Below are 18,021 nucleotides of genomic sequence, written 5' to 3' on the forward strand. Positions count from 1 at the left end.
CGAGTTGGCTCTGCTGTGGAAGGGTGAAAGCTGTCACAGACAACACACACACTGTGTGTCCACAAAACTTTATTTACAAAAAAAACAGGCGGCGGTCCAGATTGGGCCTGTGAGTTATAGAGTTTGCCAACACCTGATCAAGTTCAGCCCTTTCACTTTAGAGGTGGGGAGACTGAGCCCAGAAAGTTGACCTGACCTGCCAATTTCAAGTAGCTGGCAACAAGCAGAGCCAGGAGTAGGACTCAGTTTTCTCCGTGTCAGTCTAGTGATTTTTCCACTCGTCTATACCACCTCTCCCCAGTCATCATTTTAAACCCCTGGATGGATCCGAAAATAGAAACTCAAATGTTAGGGAAGTGATGATCTGCCTGAATGCTTGTAAAAAGCCAAAGTAAACTAGTCTGATCAACGGATCCAAGAGCAAATAATGTCAGTTAACTCAGCTACAGCTTGGGTTGCCTTTCATAAAGGCAATAAAGATGTGCAGCATTGTGCTACTGGGATTATATCTGAGATGTATGAGCATGTTATGTGTGCCCATACATGTCCTTGGATGAGGATTTCTTTTTTTCTTGAATCAGGTGTCTTGCCTCACCCAACGTTTCCTTCCACCCGTGGGAAACTTCATTACCTGGAACACGACTGTCTCTTTAGGGGGTGGTGTGTTACCCCCTGTCTTTGGGTTCCCCGAGATGCAAATCCTTACCTGACACTTAATGCCCGCCAGGCTACAGGTACACGTTTCTGGGTCACAGAACACACGGCAGTCACAGCCACAGTCCTCTCGCGACAGGCGGATGGCTCGCAGCTCGTGTTTTTCTTCCACATCGATCTTTTTCACTCCAGACGCCCGCAGCAGTGCTCGTCGTTTTTTTGTCGGCAGGGGTTGTAGGAAGAAGTATTCGTCTACCTCTGTGTTGTCTAAATCAATATCATCATCAGAAATGTCATCCACGGTCAGAGTGCTAGCTTCTTCAGACTCCACGGTGCCGTTCTTCGTCATCTAGAAACACACCGCAGCAAATAAGAGACCGCGAGGGCAGTGGCTGCAATCATAACTTCCACAGTTCAGAACAATGAAACTATTCCATTCCATCAGGTCCCCATAATCAGTAAGTGTTTGTGGGTCCAATCACTTCCATTTATTTTCCTCTTTAGAGAAGTCACAGGGAGGAAAATGAAGGCATCAAAATGACAGGCTTTTAAATGCACAGAGGACTGTTAATTGGGTCTCTTAACCTCCTAATGTGAGAGCTAGAGTTGTTAGAGCTTTTAGCCAGGGCAATGTGAAAAGGACCAAAGGTTACAGATGCCCATCAATGAAAGCTATCTTTAGACTTGGTTCGTGATGGGCGGCTCTGGTGTTGGAATAAATTCAACCTTGTTCAGAGATGGTAACACCTTCGTGGGAGCCATTGCCACCTAAGTCAGCAAACATGCTATCCTTGAAATGACCACCCTGTCTTTGGGAGTCCAGCAAAAGCATGTACTAGGAAATAAACATGTGCAGCATTGTGCTACTGGAATTAGGAACGCGGTTACCCTACAGAGCATTCCAACAACGAGCCCTTGATATGAAGCAATCAGTCAGGTCACTGTGACCGCAGTAAGACAAGGAGCAGAGGGCTGTGCTGGCAGGAGCTGGCCAGTGGGCACTGAGACAATAACCTCGCCCTCAAAGGAGGTCCCACAAACCTGTGCCCAAAGCAAGCGCTTCCTCATTACAGCTCCTGTGGACAACTGTCTCCCCATAACTGTTCTGCTGCTATTTATGTTTCTTCTCTAATTAATGCCATCCATCAGTAAACCCTGTATCAGTATTTCACTTCTGACTGTCCTACCACCACATATTGTTTCCTTCTTAAAAAAGCATTTAGAAAGAGACGTTTTCTCTGATTATGAGCAAAAATGTATTTTGAGGGGTAGCACAGGAATACATGCCAAAGCTCTGTAAGGGATTATTCAAAAAAAGTTTTAAATATGGAAGCTTTTTTGATCCTTTAATTTTAAAATTTATTCATAAATGTCACTAATTGTAATCATTAAAATGCTATTTGATCTTAACAATGGCTCAATCATGACACAGTTAAAATGCTCGAGTGTCAGCAAACATCAATCTCTCAACTTCATAGAGAAGGTCCGACATTTAGATTAGAATATTAATTACTGACCCCAAATCCCAAACTGGATTACTCTGAATGTACTGAAAAATGAATAGAAGACTGGTCTTTGCCCTCAAGTAGAGGAAGCAATACAGTAGCAAGTGTATATTAAAATGTATTTCAAAAGGTCCCTGAAATGCATTTTAGAAAACTACTACATTGTACTTTTTGAATATTTTAGAACTTAAATCTATTTTCTTGCAAAGGTGTGCATTCCCCTTCATTGGGTTTTGTTTCTTGGCATGATCTGCAATTTTTTCCTTCCTTGGCATTTCTTTATAAAGGTATTGGTTCAGCCGTTTTCATGTTTCCGGATGTCCACTATTAGGATGTTATTTTGAGTGGTTTCTGTTACCATTTGTGCTAATTCTTATTTGCAAACAGAAGCATCTTTCTATCTGTAAAGATCTGATTTGCTAAAGAATTCAAGTGTGTAATTGCCTAACATCTACTCAAGTCTCTGTGACAGAAAAAGCTGCATTACCACACAGGAAGAGTTACCTTTCTCATCTTGTCACCTCTGTGGCACTTAGATTTGTTTCCATTGATTCTTGGCTTGCCTAAGTGAACCTCATCTAACTTCTGACTCCATGGCACATGAATACCAGAAATATTCTGGAAGAACATATTCTTTTTTTTTTTTTCAAAATGCTTGTTTTTTTTAAAAATTTTATCTTATTGTTTAAAGTATTACAAATAGTAGTACACATGTCTGCCCAAGCCTGGAGCACTGATCTGGCCCCCGCAGGTGACGCTGATGCAGATGCCCATGGTGGCCCTCCAGCAGCCTCAAAAGTGCGAAGAACATATTCTTAAAGGTATTGCATTTGCCTGGGGCTGAAGGCCAGTCTCCCGGTCTCCATCTCTTTGGTTAGACATATTTTCTCTGTACTTGTCAAAATAGGTTGTGCATATGACATGGCAAGTATTTGGAATATTAAAGTTTTCCATTTGGTGTTGGAGTAGGCCTCCATTTGGGGATGTATTCCGGGGAGGCAAAGCAGGAAGTATGCCCTTGAGTAATCTCTGTAGTGTTTAACAGCGAAGTTCTGTAGGGATAAGTGGAGTTAAAAAAATACCATGTTGTTAGAGAAAACTGAGAAAAGTGTATAACTCTGGGAAGACGTTGGAAATGGTACCAGAGGGGAGATAGTCCTAATCCCAGGAAGGAGAGGAAGAACAGTCAAGGTTGAAAAAACATTGAGAAAAAGAGGCCAGTCAAAGCTGTGAAAGCTAAATTAAATTTCCTAGAACAAGGTAGTAGAATCCAGTAAGATATAACCCAGAGGCAACTGGAAATGCCAAGGCTCTTTGAAATGTTCAAATGGCTGCCTAATGCATTTTACAGATACATGTGAAATGGGAATAAAGGCTAATGTAATTGTTCAACAGTGTGGTGCTGATGATGAAATCTAAGCACTTAATTTGGAAAAGAGTATAGTATCAAGATGACTGCATTGATTACTGTGAAGAGTATGACATGTTTGAATGCGCTTGACAGAGAAAAGGAACTGTGCTCTGTAATTTAGAAATCTAAAGGTAGTTATTTCTTCTGGGACCATGCATTTTATTCAATCAGCTTTCTCTATTAATTGTTTTTAGACAATGTTTGGAACATCAACAACAAAAAGGATACACTTGAGCCCCCAAAATAGTGGGGTTTTTTTCTACAAATCTAATTGTACATATTATTACCCAATATATCTATGTCATAATTTGATTGAGATGAATTACTAAATTAGAAGAAATTTTATAATGAAAAATGAATCTCTATTCTTAATTTGTCCTCAACATATCTACACTAATAAAAGAGAAACATGGTAATTAGCGTACGACCACTACCCTTCCCATTGGCTAATCAGCATATCCTTATGCAAATTAATTGTCAGCCAAGATGGCGGCCGGCAGCCAGGCAGCTGGAAGCGAACATGAGGCTTGCTTGCTCCAGTGACTGCAGACTCCAACGTTCCCCACCTGACTTGCCGGCCTCTGAGCTGCAACTCTAAGAAACTTTGTAACAAATATAGAAGCTAAACAAAACCCCAGAAACCAGCTTTCAGCCAGCCGGGATCTCAGAGCTGGAGTTATACATTGTTTCGATTATAGAACGCAATCAGCAGCGGAAGCCTCAGAGCTAGAACCAGAGCTAAAGCTGGCTCAGAATAAAAAAAAAAGAAAAAGAAAAAAAGGAGCGGTTGGGAGCTTCAGTCAACAACCGCCAGCCTGAAAGCAGCCCTCAGCCCCTCACCCAGACTGGCCAGGCACCCCCACCCTGAAGGGTGTGTGATCAGCTGCAAACAGCCATCATCCCCTCATCCAGGCTGGCCAGGCACCCCAGTGGGGACCCCCACCCTGATCCAGGACACCCTTCAGGGCAAACAAGCCGGCCCCCAGGCCTCTATCCTATATAGTAAAAGGGTAATATGCCTCCCAGCACCGGGATCAGCGGAGCTGCGAGGCCTCCTGGCACCAGATCAGCATGACAGGGGGCAGCGCCCAAACCCCCTGATCGCCCTGCAGCTCTGTGTGTGACAGAGTGTGGCGCCCCAACCCCCCCCAACCCCCCCCCCCCCACAGGCCCTGCTCTGTGTGTGACAGGGTAGAGCCATAACCTCCCCATCGGCCCTGCCCTGAGTGTGACAGTGGCGGCGCCCCAACCCCCTGATCGGCCCTGCTCTGTGTGTGACAGGGGGTGGCACCCCAACCCCCCCCCCCCCACGGGCCCTGCTTTGTGTGTGACGGGGTAAAGTCATAACCTCCCCATTGGCCCTGCCCTGAGTGTGACAGTGGCGGGGCCCCAACCCCCTGATCGGCCCTGCTCTGTGGGTGATAGAGGGCGGCACCCCAACCCCCTGATCCATCCTGCTCTGTGTGTGACAGGGGGCGGTGACCTAACTCCCCTATTAGCCCTGCTCTGTGCGTGACAGGGGGGAGCTCCTCAACCCCCTGATCGGCCCTGCTCTGTGCATGACAGGGGGGAGCTCCCCAACCCCCTGATGGGCCCTGCTCTGTGCATGACAGGGGGCAGCGCCCCAACCCCCTGATTGGCCCTGCTCTGTGCGTGACAGGGGGTGGTGCCGCAACCTCCCCATCGACCCTGCCTTGAGTGTGACAGGGGGCGGTGCCCCAACCCCCCAATTAGCCCTACCCTGAGCGTGACTGAGGGTGGCATCGCAACCTCCCAATCCGCCCTGCTCTGTGCATGACAGGGGGCGGCGCCCCAACTCCCCAATCAGCCCTGCTCTGAGCCTGACCAGGGGCTGCACCTAGGGATTGGGCCTGCCCTCTGCCACCCAGGAGCAGGCCTAAGCCAGCAGGTCGTTATCTCCTGAAGGGTCCCAGACTGCGAGAGGGCACAGGCCGGGCTGAGAGACCCCCCCTCTCCCCCCGAGTGCACAAATTTTTGTGCACCGGGCCTCTAGTTTATTATAAGGAAGCACTAAGAAGTGTGGATGTTTCTTTTCACTACTTCTCCACTATGAAGGCCTCATTGGAAGAGGTGCTATGGAATACATTGGGTTGGAGGCACAGAGGAAAGAGAAAATGTCTCTTTACTGCTTTGGGGCTGTTGGTTCTCAAATAAGTAGGAGGGAAACTGCCCGGTTCCAAGTCCAATGGGTTTCCTGTGGTGTTTTATCTGGTCTCCGTAGTGAGAGCTTTGGAAAGTGTTTGTCTTGTCAGATGCTGCCTTCTCTCTGCTTTACTCAACAGGCGGTTCACTGCCTCTCACAGAGGACCACCTGCAGGCAAAACCAAAGTGGCAAAGTTTGTTTGCGGCAATCCTGGCTTTCTTCTTTGGACCCCTTCCTGCTGCCCCAGTGAAAATAATAAAATTACTTTAGCTACATTTGTTTTGCTACTTACCTCGGAGGGATTTTTATTTCAAAACAAATGTTGCTAATATTAAAGGTAAAATTTCAAGTATCAGAGCGAAATTTTTGGACAGTTAATTTTTTTTTTTTCCAGTTAATGTTTTTGGATAGCTAATTTTAGATTTTGAATAGGTAAACCTTATCCCAATAGAGTCAGTGATATGTCAAAAACCATAAATGTTGCCAAAACCTGTTTGGCTCAGTGGATAGAGCGTCGGCCTGCGGACTGAAGGGTCCCGGGTTCGATTCTGGTCAAGGGCATGTGCCTGGGTTGCGGGCACATCCCCAGTGGGAGATGTGCAGGAGGCAGCTGATCGATGTTTCTCTCTCATCGATGTTTCTGACTCTCTGTCTCTCTCCCTTCCTCTCTGTAAAAAAATCAATGAAATATATTAAAAAAAAACCAAAACTATAAATGTTAATATGCTAGAGGAATCACAATGAAAATATACAAGCTTTCCTCTATTAATTTTCCTTAGTTCTTTTCATTTTTTTTAGCAAACTGGTCCACATTGCTGTGATCTTTTATTAGGTTCATGTGATCATGTGATGTGTGTTTCTGAGTTTCTGAACACTTTCAGTGTAGTGAGGCTAAAATCAGGTCATCTTAGAATCCCATTATCGTTTTTGCTTGGTATTCATTTGGAAGAAGCTATGCTATCCAAATGATTTTTGTTTGCATCTTCACCAAAAGAAAAGGCTGCATGTTTTCACCTCTCTGCTTATCAATGACAAGCCAAGACATGCCACCTACTCAGATGATTGCCTCTCCAACTTCTAACACAAAGCACAATGAATAAAGTGAATTAATAATAGAATGCTCTTTTTGTTCCTTTTCTTCTTCAGCTTGTTAAAAAAGGCATAGAGGTAGCTGAATACAAATGACAGGGTCAGAATATATCACTGCCTGATGTGGAGGAAGGTTCCTGTAGTTGTGTGGCTCCCCCTGATATCCATCACATGCACAATCTGCTTCAAAGTTCACAATAAATCTTCTGGTTTTCGGATAGAATTATAGTTCCCCAGCTGTTAAAAACCACTGCACACAGTACTAAACCTCAGAAAGGGACGGCTCCCTATAGGTACACAGATTGTCTTTCTCAACATCTATAGGGGATAATCAATTAATTTTAGAAGAGGAAGTAACAAGATCATAGGACCAGTTTCCTGCCGAGTGAGCCAGCTATATCACATCTTGGTGCTGCTTCTTCTTTAGTTGTACACATGGTCTCATAATTTACCTATTCCACTGGGTCTTTGCTAATATTAACGTAAGTAATGTTTACAAAATGTCTGACAAATAAAAATCACTGAATGAATGGCAACCATTACTACTGAGTTTGAAGAATGACTTCACTCTTTTGAGTAGGAGGTAGAGTCGATTTGTAGTGGGTTAGAAAGGCAGAGGGTGGATTTCACCAGCAAATCTGCAAATTATTATTAAGTTAAACAACATGCAAAGCAGTCACAAACAACAGCAACAATAATAATGGATTGCTACCAAAAAATCTTAAGGGACATTTAATGAAAGATGGCAAAAGCACCTCCAAAGGAAATAAGAAACAGGCTCTATGTCGACTGTGTCCAGCTTAATTTAAGTACCTGCCTGCTTGTGCAGTTGGTAGCAAAGCACATATATAAATAGCAAAATGCATAGAAACAAGGGATTTGGAAACACACATCATATCTCTGCCAACTTTATACCAGAAACTAAAAACTAAAGATACAGGTAATAATGGTATGCTTATGGTGCTTCAGCTATTTCATGAATAACCCTTTATGTTAAGTACTCTGAATTACCTGGATTTTTTTTGTCATTAGATAATGATGGGAGAGCATTTTATATATATTGGTACATTGATGAATCACTGCAGATATAAAAAGAGCCTCTGGTTGATGAAAGAAGTTTTCTGAGCTGTGTTTCTCTCCAGTTAATCTCTAATGTGGCAGAACAATGGGTGTCTCCACCTGGACACCTCCCTGACATGTCTTAAAGAACTCAAAAGCCTCTGAAAATTAGTATGTCCAAAAAATATCTTATTTACACCTCCCCGCCACACATACCCAGCCCCAATCTGTACCTCTTCCTGGATTCCTTGTCATATCCTTGTCATAGAGGAAGATACTATCATCCACAACTTACTCACTTTTGTAAGCCAGAAATTTAGGAGTCGTTCTTTTCCTTCCAAATCCACCCATTATCAAGGACTGTTGATTTTACTCCCTAAATTTCTCCCTCTGTCTATCTCTTTTCATCTTCCTTACAATCAATCTAATCTAGCTCACCCTCATCTTTCTCCTGGACTGTTGCAATAGCCTCTTACCTGGTCTAATTCCACATACCACCCGCCCCCAACATGGCTGTCCCCACCCCTTACCCCCAAAATATTCTCACATCAGAGCATGACCAGATCACATTACTCCACCAACCCAAACCCATGCTGAGAACTGCTGGATGATTTCTGATGGCCTTAGGATGAAGAGAGAAAGGAAAAAGCTCTAACAGGGTCTACAAGGCCCTGTCCCAACTCCTTCACGTCACTCCACTCTTCCTGTCCCTGCTGCAGCCACACACGCCTGTGTGCTCACCAAGCTTCTTCCTGCCACAGGGCAGCTCCGGGCCTTCCTGCTGCCTGAGCCAATGTTGCCACCCCTTTCGCCTAGTTATCTGCTCAGATTTCAGTTCAGCTGTCATTCCCTTGAAGAAACCTTCTGTGAACTTCAGATCACAATTCTCTATTATGTACTTTTACAGCACCCTGCAACTCTCCTTCATAGCACTTAATACAGCGGTGACTCTATTTTGTCTACATGATTAATATTTTCCTTTCCTATTAATATATTAATATGTAAGTTCCAGGAGAAAAGGGACCGTATCTACTTTTGATACCAGTTAGCCCCAGCCAAAACACAGGGTCTATGATCTAGAATTACTCAATAAAACACCTTTTCAAAGTGTATTTTTTTAAATAAACCTTTTCAAAAAAAGGTTTCGTTATATCTCACTACCAATTTCACACACACACACACACACACACACACACTCACACACTCACACACACACACTCACACACATACACACACACACACACTCACACACACACACACTCACACACACACACACACACACTCACACACACACACACACACACACACACACACACACACACTGAGCACCCCCACCCTCCTTGCCCTCAGGGGCAGATTTCTGAAGCACCATTTTCCCTTCTATTCTTAAGTCCAGAGTTTGCAGGCCCAGAGAGGGATCAGCCTTCCCCCAAGCTCACACAGCGAGGGAGGGAGATGGATAGAGGAAGGGGACCTAGATGGGCAGGCAGCGCTGCACTGTCTCCTTGGAATCCTAGGGAGTCTGGGCCCGGTTGTGTGGGAGAACTGCTCCTCACTTCTGGGCCAGTAGATGCCTTCCACCTGCCGCTTCTCCCGAAGTTCCCACACCAGCAGCACCAGCCCCACGGCCAGGAGCAGGGCAGCCAAGAGGGAAAAGACCACGGAGACAGCAGCGGTGGCCTCCCTATAGAATGAATTATGCATAAACAACATCAGGTAAATTTTCCACATTACTTCATTACTTTCAGCGAAGACACTATACCGTTTTTGCTTGAAAAAAAAAAAAAGGTGTAGCAGGCAGTCTGTTGTATAAAATGCCCAGTTTGGCCTGTGGATATAAATATGAAAATGCTTAACTCAACTAAATTGAAGACAAGACACGGGGTTTTGCAAAAAGTGAGTTTCAAATGCTGTTTACCTTTAGTTTTAAAGAGTTCAGTTTTTCCTCCCTGAGGTGTTCTCTTAACATCTCCCGGTGGATCCGCTCCTGCTCCCGGGCGAATTCGCCCAGAGTGTACTGGCGCACGCTGTTGTGGCGGCTGGACATGCCCAGCGTGCTGCCCCCTTGGCTGGGCACGCTGGTGAAGCCCTGCCTCCTGGTGAAGTAGTACACGGTGACACAGCTGAAATGCACATTCTTCGTCCGCAGCCGCTTCTCCCTTTTGAGGATGGAGGAAGCTGAAAGAGGAAAAAGCAAGACAGTGAACACTTGGGGCAGCAGTTTTAGATGAGGCCAAGAATTAGAAACTGCCACCTGAATCTTTTGGTCAATCCTTTTTGGCGGAGAGACACAAAAAAGGTCATATCTCAGGATTAGCGCCTATTTCTATGTCCTTTCTTTAATCTTTCTCTAGCTGTGGTGGAGTAGACTTTTAAGTTCCATAAATAGCAGTAGTCTAAACAAAACTTTAGGAAAGTTGCCAATAGTCTGTGAATCTGTCGCAGAATTTAATTTTTCACTTCCCCAAACCTCTGAAGTTTCTGTTTTATGGTTTTCACATGAGTTGCATCAGACTTTAATCAGAAAAGACATAATACAAACCTTCACACTTTGGGTCTCATTTTGATATAGAGGGCATTTCTGCTGTTCTAAGTCCCTTGGCATAAAAATATGCCTACTTAAAAATTTCAGAAAATTCTAAAAAGCAATAAAAATCCACAAAAAAGGCTCACTGGCAGTTTTTAGGTATTTTTATAATAAAAATTTAACAAAGCTTTTATTTGATATGACTCTCACTAAGTAGCATTACAGACAGGGGGATTTTAATCTAAGTGTATGCTGAGACCATTGAAAATGCCATGAGACGTTTTATTATTAGTTACTAGAGGCCCGGTGCATGAAATTTGTGCATTGGGGGGTGGAGGAGGGGTGGGTGGGTGAGGTCCCTCAGCCAGGTCTGTGACCTCTCGCAGTCCAGGAGCCCTCGGGGGGATGTCCCTCAGTAGGACAAACAGTGCTGCAGTGGAGGTGGGAGAGGCTCCTGCCACCACTGCTGCACTCGACAGCCGTGAGCCCAGCTTCTGGCTGAGCAGTGCCCCCACCCCCCACCCCCCGGGAGCACACTGATCACAAGGGGGCAGCTCCTGCATTGAGCATCTGCCCCCTGGTGGTCAGTGTACATCATAGCGACCCGTCGTTCCACAGTTCGGTTGATTTGCATATTAGCCTTTTATTATATAGGATAGGGACTCAAGATGCACAGAGCATCATGGAGGGTTGAGACACATACTGTAGTCGACAGAAAGAAAGTCACATTCTAATCAGGACCTTTTAGAGTCGAAAGACATGCTAGACATCATCTAGCCCATTCTTTTTATTTTATAGTGAAGTGACCCAGGCTTGCAGAATTTGAGTGGCTTCTTTAAGTGTAGACAGTCGCAAAACGAATCTTAAACCCAAAGCACCGGGTCTGTTGCTATATTATATGACACTTCTCCATTGGGTAAGGAAAGGTACAATGAATTGAAGAGACAGATATAGAATAATGCTGCTATGGATTAAACTGTGCCTCCTCACGCCCAAAATATACTGAATTTCTCTCTCTCAATACCTTGGATGTAACCTTATTAAGGAATAGCGTCATCAGAGAGGTGATCACGTTACCGTAAGGTCTTTAGGGCGGGTCTTAATCCAATATGACTGTGTCCACATAAAAAAGGGAACAATTGGGCACAGACATGCACAGAGGGGTGATGTAGACACAGGGGAGAAGCCCACATGAAGATGGAGAAAGATGGGGATTTTTCTGCCAAAGCCAAGGAATGCTTGGGGCCACCTGAAACCGGAAAAGGCCAATAAAGGCCATTCCCTTGCAGCTTTCAGCTGAGCATGGCCCTGCCAGCACCTTGACTTTGATCTTCTAGTCTCCAGAACTGTGAGACAGGAAACTTCTGTTCTAAGCCACTGAGTTGGTGGCATTTTTTTTTTTTTACAGCAGCTTTAGGAAACTAACACACATGCTGAAGTAGAATAACAGACAGGAAGAAACAATGCACTGAGAATAAATCCTTGAATAGCACAAATTAATAAAAACTAACATTTGCGAAGTGCTTCCTAAGTTCTGTATTATGCAAAGAACTTTACATGAATTATTTTATCTTGACAACTCCTTGGGTTGATATTGCCCTTGTCTCCGCCTCCATTTTGAGGAAACCAAGTCATCAAAAGTTACATAACACGGCCAAGGTCATATAACCAGTGGTGAAGCTGGGATTCATTATTCCTGAGCCCAGGGTTTTAAGCATCATGTCACAGCCAGAGCTGAAGTCACCCAGGAAGTTGCACAAAGCTAAGAGATGTCAAATGCTACTGTCCTCCAAGATGATTTTAATTTGGAAGGCTGCATAAGCAATGTAAAAGAAAGACTACAGTATCACTTTGGATTTATATAGAATCTTCTTCCATGTTGGGTTCAAGTTTTTTTTGTGTGTATCTTATTCCCCACCTCACTCAATAACATATTTAAGCCAAATATAAAAAGGCTGCTATGATTGATGTCATTTCATAGATTTATGTATTCAATAAGTATTAATCAAGGACCTAGTACGTACGAGGAAATGTTCTAAATGATTGGATACATTGGTGAATAAACCAGATGGTGATCCCTGACCGTGAAGCTTTCATTTTCAGTGATGAGCTCAGACAGAATGAACAGATTTAGAAGAATATAGAGTATGAGAAATAGGACATCTGGGCAAGAATTTAGCTTCCCCAACCTCCCCTCTTCCCTACTGTTATACTTCTCCAAAGGAGATTGCAGAAAGCAAATGCTTTCAAACGCGTACATAATTTCCCCATTTATTTATGTGTATGTTCACTGCAACATATACTCCTGTCTGCAGAGACAATTTTCAGCTTTGACTTAAAAACTCTGATCTGACGCTAAACTCTGACTTTAAATCACCTCAAAAAAGAGAAGCATTTGTAAAAATGTAAAAGATCACCGTAGAAAGCAAAATTCAACAATCTGCCTGGTGATCTGACAACCTCATCTGTCACCCCTTACAGCAGACTAGAGCTTCTGATTTTGGGGTGATAATCTTCAACCTTTTTCACCCTTGATATCATAAAAATGATGCCCTTAAGTCATTATCATTTAAGGCCATACATTTATAGGTAAGAAAAAATATTAATGTAGTAATTTAAGATAATTATTATAAGCACCTCTGACAACTTTATTACTTGTTTCTTCTTAGACAATTCTGGTACTCTACACCAATTTCCTTCTTAAAAATTTATTTAGATCGTAAATCTGTATTTTTAGATTATAAGAAGAACTCTTCAATCTTCTGCATGAACATATTGTACCACCGTTTCCTAAAAAACCAGATAATCCTTTCCAGAAAGTCAGTCCAGAAAAGACTTTCTAACAGAGAGCAGGGACCCCTCACCTGGGTTCTTGGCATCACTAGCATTGTCAAATTGTGCTAGGATTCGTGATGCTTCTGTCCCACAAGCCTTCACAAGTCAAACCTGTGCATATGGTTGTTTTAGCATTTGCATATTATAAATAGCACTGATAAAAGAATGATTGGAACGCCTATAAAGTATATTCAAAAGGAAGGCTTTGAAATACTATAAGATCAGCTGTATGAGGGATGTTTTAAGTGTGGGTTTCCTGAACTTAGGAGTCACCCCGTCTCTTCTGATTGCATCAGAGCACTAGCATGGGCTTTTATGGGCTATCTCCTGCCTCCAGGCCCCAATTTGACTAACATCACAAAATGAAGTCATAAAAAAAGAGTCTGTTTTTCAAGTCTGGGAAAAACAGACAAATTCACTCAACACATCTGCCTTAGGGAATCCAAAACCTCCCTGATATACCTACCTAGTAAGTTGTGCCCTTTGCAGAATGCCTGAACTCAGCTTTGTGTCTCTACAGAGTTTCGTGTTCAGTTTACTACTGTGAGGTCAAGAGCAAGAAAAAGGCAGGAGAAGCGGTCTTTCATTACTGTTTTAAAAAGAATTAGTCTGTTTTCATGCACAATACTAATTTTTTGGTGTCTTTCAGCTCCTTTTCTTTTATCCCATTTACAATTAACTCCCGCCCAATCCCCCCTCCCCACCACCTCCCAAAGCAGAAGTGTCTGAATGCAACAATACTGCACATGCTGCCTAGGACACAGCTCTTGGGAACACCACTATGGTAACCACATCATAATGTGCATATTAGTGTTACTATAAAATGATCACATATTATGGAGATAATGTTGATTTCTATAAATTAAAGAAATAAACAGCTCAGGGAGAATGATATTAGCTATCAGCAGGTTATTCTTCCTAAAAAATGCTTTAGAAATGAATGGTAAATAAAAATGAGAGAGTCACTCATTCACAATGCCAGGGTAAGAATTTAATTAAATAAAGTAAAATAAAATGTATCACAAAATATATAATTAGTTCATGGGCAGAGTGGATTAAAAATGGAAGTCAAAACTACATTTGGGGCAGTGTGTTTCCAGGGTGAGACAGTATTCCGATAAGACCAATATTCTGGATATTTTCATCCCACAGAGGAGATGAATATATCAGGTATCAGAGTTGAATCACATCAATCTCTAATAAAATTCAACTGACTTTGCTTAATTTCCACACTCATAAACCAACCTGTTCATATAAATTTGGACTAATGAGTTGACACAACAATTTTGTTTCTTACTGCAAACGACTTGTTTCAAATTTATACTTTAGCCATTAGTGAATGTGATTAGTGCATACCACGCCATCTGAAATTGCCTTCTCAGCACGCACCATCATGTGGCGACAGAGGGAAGCTGGATAGACAGGGACCATGATGGAGGGTAGGAAATAGAACCGGGAAACCCAGCTGGGCAGGGAAGGAAGGGCACACACAGCAGACAAAGTTTAAAATGTATGGATGTTGCTAAGACAGGCAGCTTGCAAATAACCAATCACAAGGCAGTGAGGTGTATAAACCAATCCCAAGGGTGTGGCTAAGGCAGAATTCTTTGACAGGACCAATCAAGAACTAGCAAGATATGCATCTGCCCCTAGATTAAAAAGCGCACATGCTTCCTCTCTCCTCTCTGCTCTCCCTGCTGTGCTAGATTCTTGGGTTGATGGCTCCCCTGCACCCATGTGGTTTATGGCCATGTGGGACTCTACACATGGACTAATGAGACTTTAACACCTGACTGTAACACGGGAAGAAAGCTCTGAACACACTGGCCTGCTCCTAGCATTCCTACACCTTTTCCGGGACTGGCTTCTCTCAATAAACTTTGCTTCTGCTGACCGTTTTGGTCCATGACTTCATGCTTCAATCTCGCGAGAGAATGAACTGACTCAGACGCCCCACATTTGGGTTTCAATCATGGATCTGGGCCTGCAAAGTGGAAGAGCAGATTCAGAACATGGACACCACCATAGTGCTGCCATCCTGGAGCTCGTGCTGGCACAGCAAGCCAGTCACCCTCTCAACGCAGGCTTGTTCCTTGTGCCAGCAACTACCAGCAAAGCCTGGGTATAGCTGGAAAGGCAGGAAGCAGTAAACAGAGCTAAGTATTTTGCCACTAAATCTGGCACATGCAAGTTGAGAGTTCATGGCCCAGTGTGATGTGAAACAAGTGGTAAACCCTGGAAAATATTAGTTCTGCTGTTTGGGTCTGAAGTCATTAGCTCACTTCTCTCTCCTGTGCACTATGCTCAGAAGGAAAACATCAGGTGATTTGAAAGTCTATACTTTGGGTTTATTTTTCATTTATCTGGGGGAAATTTAGTAGAAGCAAAGTGAAATTGCTGAAATTAACTTGTTTATTTTGGTAAATCTTGGGCAATGAAACGCGAGTTTTTAAAACATACAGACCAAATGAATCGGGGCTCTGAAAGTGTGCATGTTGCTTTGTACCTTTTGAAAAACAAATTAAGGTCAAATCAGACTTAGGAAGTCAGGAAGCCTAGCTTACAAACCCAAAATCTTGTTTCGTCAGGAAATATTTTATGTAGAAATTAGCCTAATAGCTTAGATATTAAATCAATTTTCAATGATTAAAGTGATTAAGATTTTTTAATAAGTCCTAATCTTTACAAGTGACTTCTGCAAATTTCCTGTGATCATATTCTCACATTTTTATCCATGTTGACATGACTATCAAGGTTGGTTCCTCTTCATGAGAGTGTTGCCCACATGTTCTTAAATCTTAACCATAAGTAAGGAGCGAAAATCAATCTAGCAACCAAGAAATATAGGAATAGTTTCTTTGAAAATAAAGTGTAGTCTGCTATAGAAAGCAATTCATACTTATTTTAATTGTCCTCCTTTATTCCTTTAAGTTACATCCTCAAGTTTTCTGAATATAGTTGCTCTAGTTTTGTCTTTTGTTATTTTGCTCAAGTAAGTCTTTTAGGGCAGTTGTAAATCATTCAAGTGGGAGAAACTCCAAAAAATTTATATTCTTGGGTCCTGGGTGAATGAGAGGAAAAATGAAAGTAAAGATTAATTGGGAATATTTTCTTTCCAACCACACACAAAATACAAATTACCTAAAGTGTGTAATGTAAAGTGATCTATGGCAAATATTACATTATTTACACTCAGTTATGAAGAGCATAAAACACACACAATCACAAACAAAAGAGACTCTCCCAAATGCTGTACATATTATAAGCAATAGTGTGTATATCCAATATTTTGGAATTAAAGTGCTTTGCATTTCCAAAAAGGAACTGAGACAGTCAGCAAATGTGAGAAAATGTCAGAATCCAGATAATAGGAAACAAATCAGGAACCATTTTTTTCTTCTCCTACTGCCCCTATTACTATGAAAATAGCATTAAAAAACAAAAGACCAAAGAAAAATAGGTCCCACCCATAGTGCTAATCGAGATGCCTAGTCCACATTTGTATTTGGTTCCCTATAGTGAGAATGATAGCCCTAAATGCTTTTAAAATTGCAGCACATCTCTCGCCTCAGTCCCTAAATGGCACTCTTCTCCATCTCAAAGCAACCAGCCAACTTATGTACTAGTTAGCAAAGCAGCAAGTAAACAGAACCGTATAAAATACGATAAACATACATAAGAACCAGTCATCATTCTGATTTCAGTCCTTCTGCAGAGGAGGAATAGTTTTATAATTCCTAGACAAAATTAGGTAATTTAACCATTTAGCCGCATTTTCCATTCCAATATTAAGTTAGAAATATTCACAATGAATTGCCCTCAAGGCTAATAATGTATTTCGTGCATCGCAGCTTCTGAGTGAAATCATTTAAGATGAGTCGCTTTGAAGTCATTAGTGTATCAAATCAAAACCAAAAATAAGACCTTCTCATATAAGACTATGGAAAATAGTAAGTATCCTATCAAGAGGTGTACAAGTACCGCATCATGCATTTAAACAAAAAATATTAGCAAGACTAGAAATAACATGAAAAGATGACCCTTGAGGCTGGATGACTAAAGCTTTGTTTTGGATCATAAACATGCAAGTCACGTCGTCATCCATTCAGTCTGTCGGCTACATCCACACAAGCAAGCGAGAGATCTGCATGGAGGAAACCAGCTTTCTCGCGAGTCTCTCCACACAGCTACACCCCAGCTGCCCTGCACACTGCTAGCTGCATTTGACATTACAGGGGTTGTTTCACAGCATAATTGTTGATTTGCAATTCTCAGCTTGGAAAAATGTAAGGTTTACCACCCAGGGTTTTGACGTACATTCGGAAACCTGCCTATAAAAATTAAGTGTCAACTTTGACCTTCCAGCTTTGATGTCATAGATAATTAAAATGATTAAATATCAAAGAGTAATCATCTTTCAGAACTAGCTATTTTTCATCCACACATTCTCCTGATTAAAGATGCTCCCTGCACTTTCTAATTTTTGTGAGTAATCTTTAAAAAAGCGGGGGGGGGGGGGAGTGAAGGGGGTTGTTTTATTCTCATACTTGTTAGGACACAAGGAATAAATGTTACATTTTAACGTTATAAAATTGAAACAGCAAAAGTTTAAAAAAGAAAACACGTTCTCTTTTATATATAATCTTAACATATAATTGACTTAGCACTGATCCTCGTCCCTCTTACATTAAATTGACATTCCCTTGAAAATGTGATATGACTGCAGAATGTCCTAGCCACCAACACAAAATGCCATTAACATTGGGGATGGTGAATT

The 18,021-nt window shown here is 42.3% G+C and overlaps 1 protein-coding gene across 5 annotated transcripts in view; it reads right to left on the reverse strand.

Moving 5' to 3' along the window:
* The window catches only part of CSRNP3 (cysteine and serine rich nuclear protein 3), a 186,196-nt gene that overhangs the window by 11,825 nt on the left and 156,350 nt on the right, over positions 1 to 18,021 (reverse strand). For all 5 annotated transcript variants that reach the window (XM_070422834.1, XM_070422833.1, XM_070422835.1 and 2 more), the window contains 2 exons: positions 9,801 to 10,060; positions 707 to 1,003 (listed from right to left, as the gene is read on the reverse strand). In XM_070422834.1, coding sequence (XP_070278935.1) covers positions 707 to 1,003; positions 9,801 to 10,060 — 557 coding nt within the window. The remainder of the gene's footprint in view (positions 1 to 706; positions 1,004 to 9,800; positions 10,061 to 18,021) is intronic.

Source organism: Myotis yumanensis, unplaced genomic scaffold (assembly GCF_028538775.1).
Source record: "Myotis yumanensis isolate MYYU_CA2020_CCGP unplaced genomic scaffold, mMyoYum1.0.hap1 SCAF_8, whole genome shotgun sequence".
Lineage (NCBI taxonomy): Eukaryota > Metazoa > Chordata > Mammalia > Chiroptera > Vespertilionidae > Myotis > Myotis yumanensis.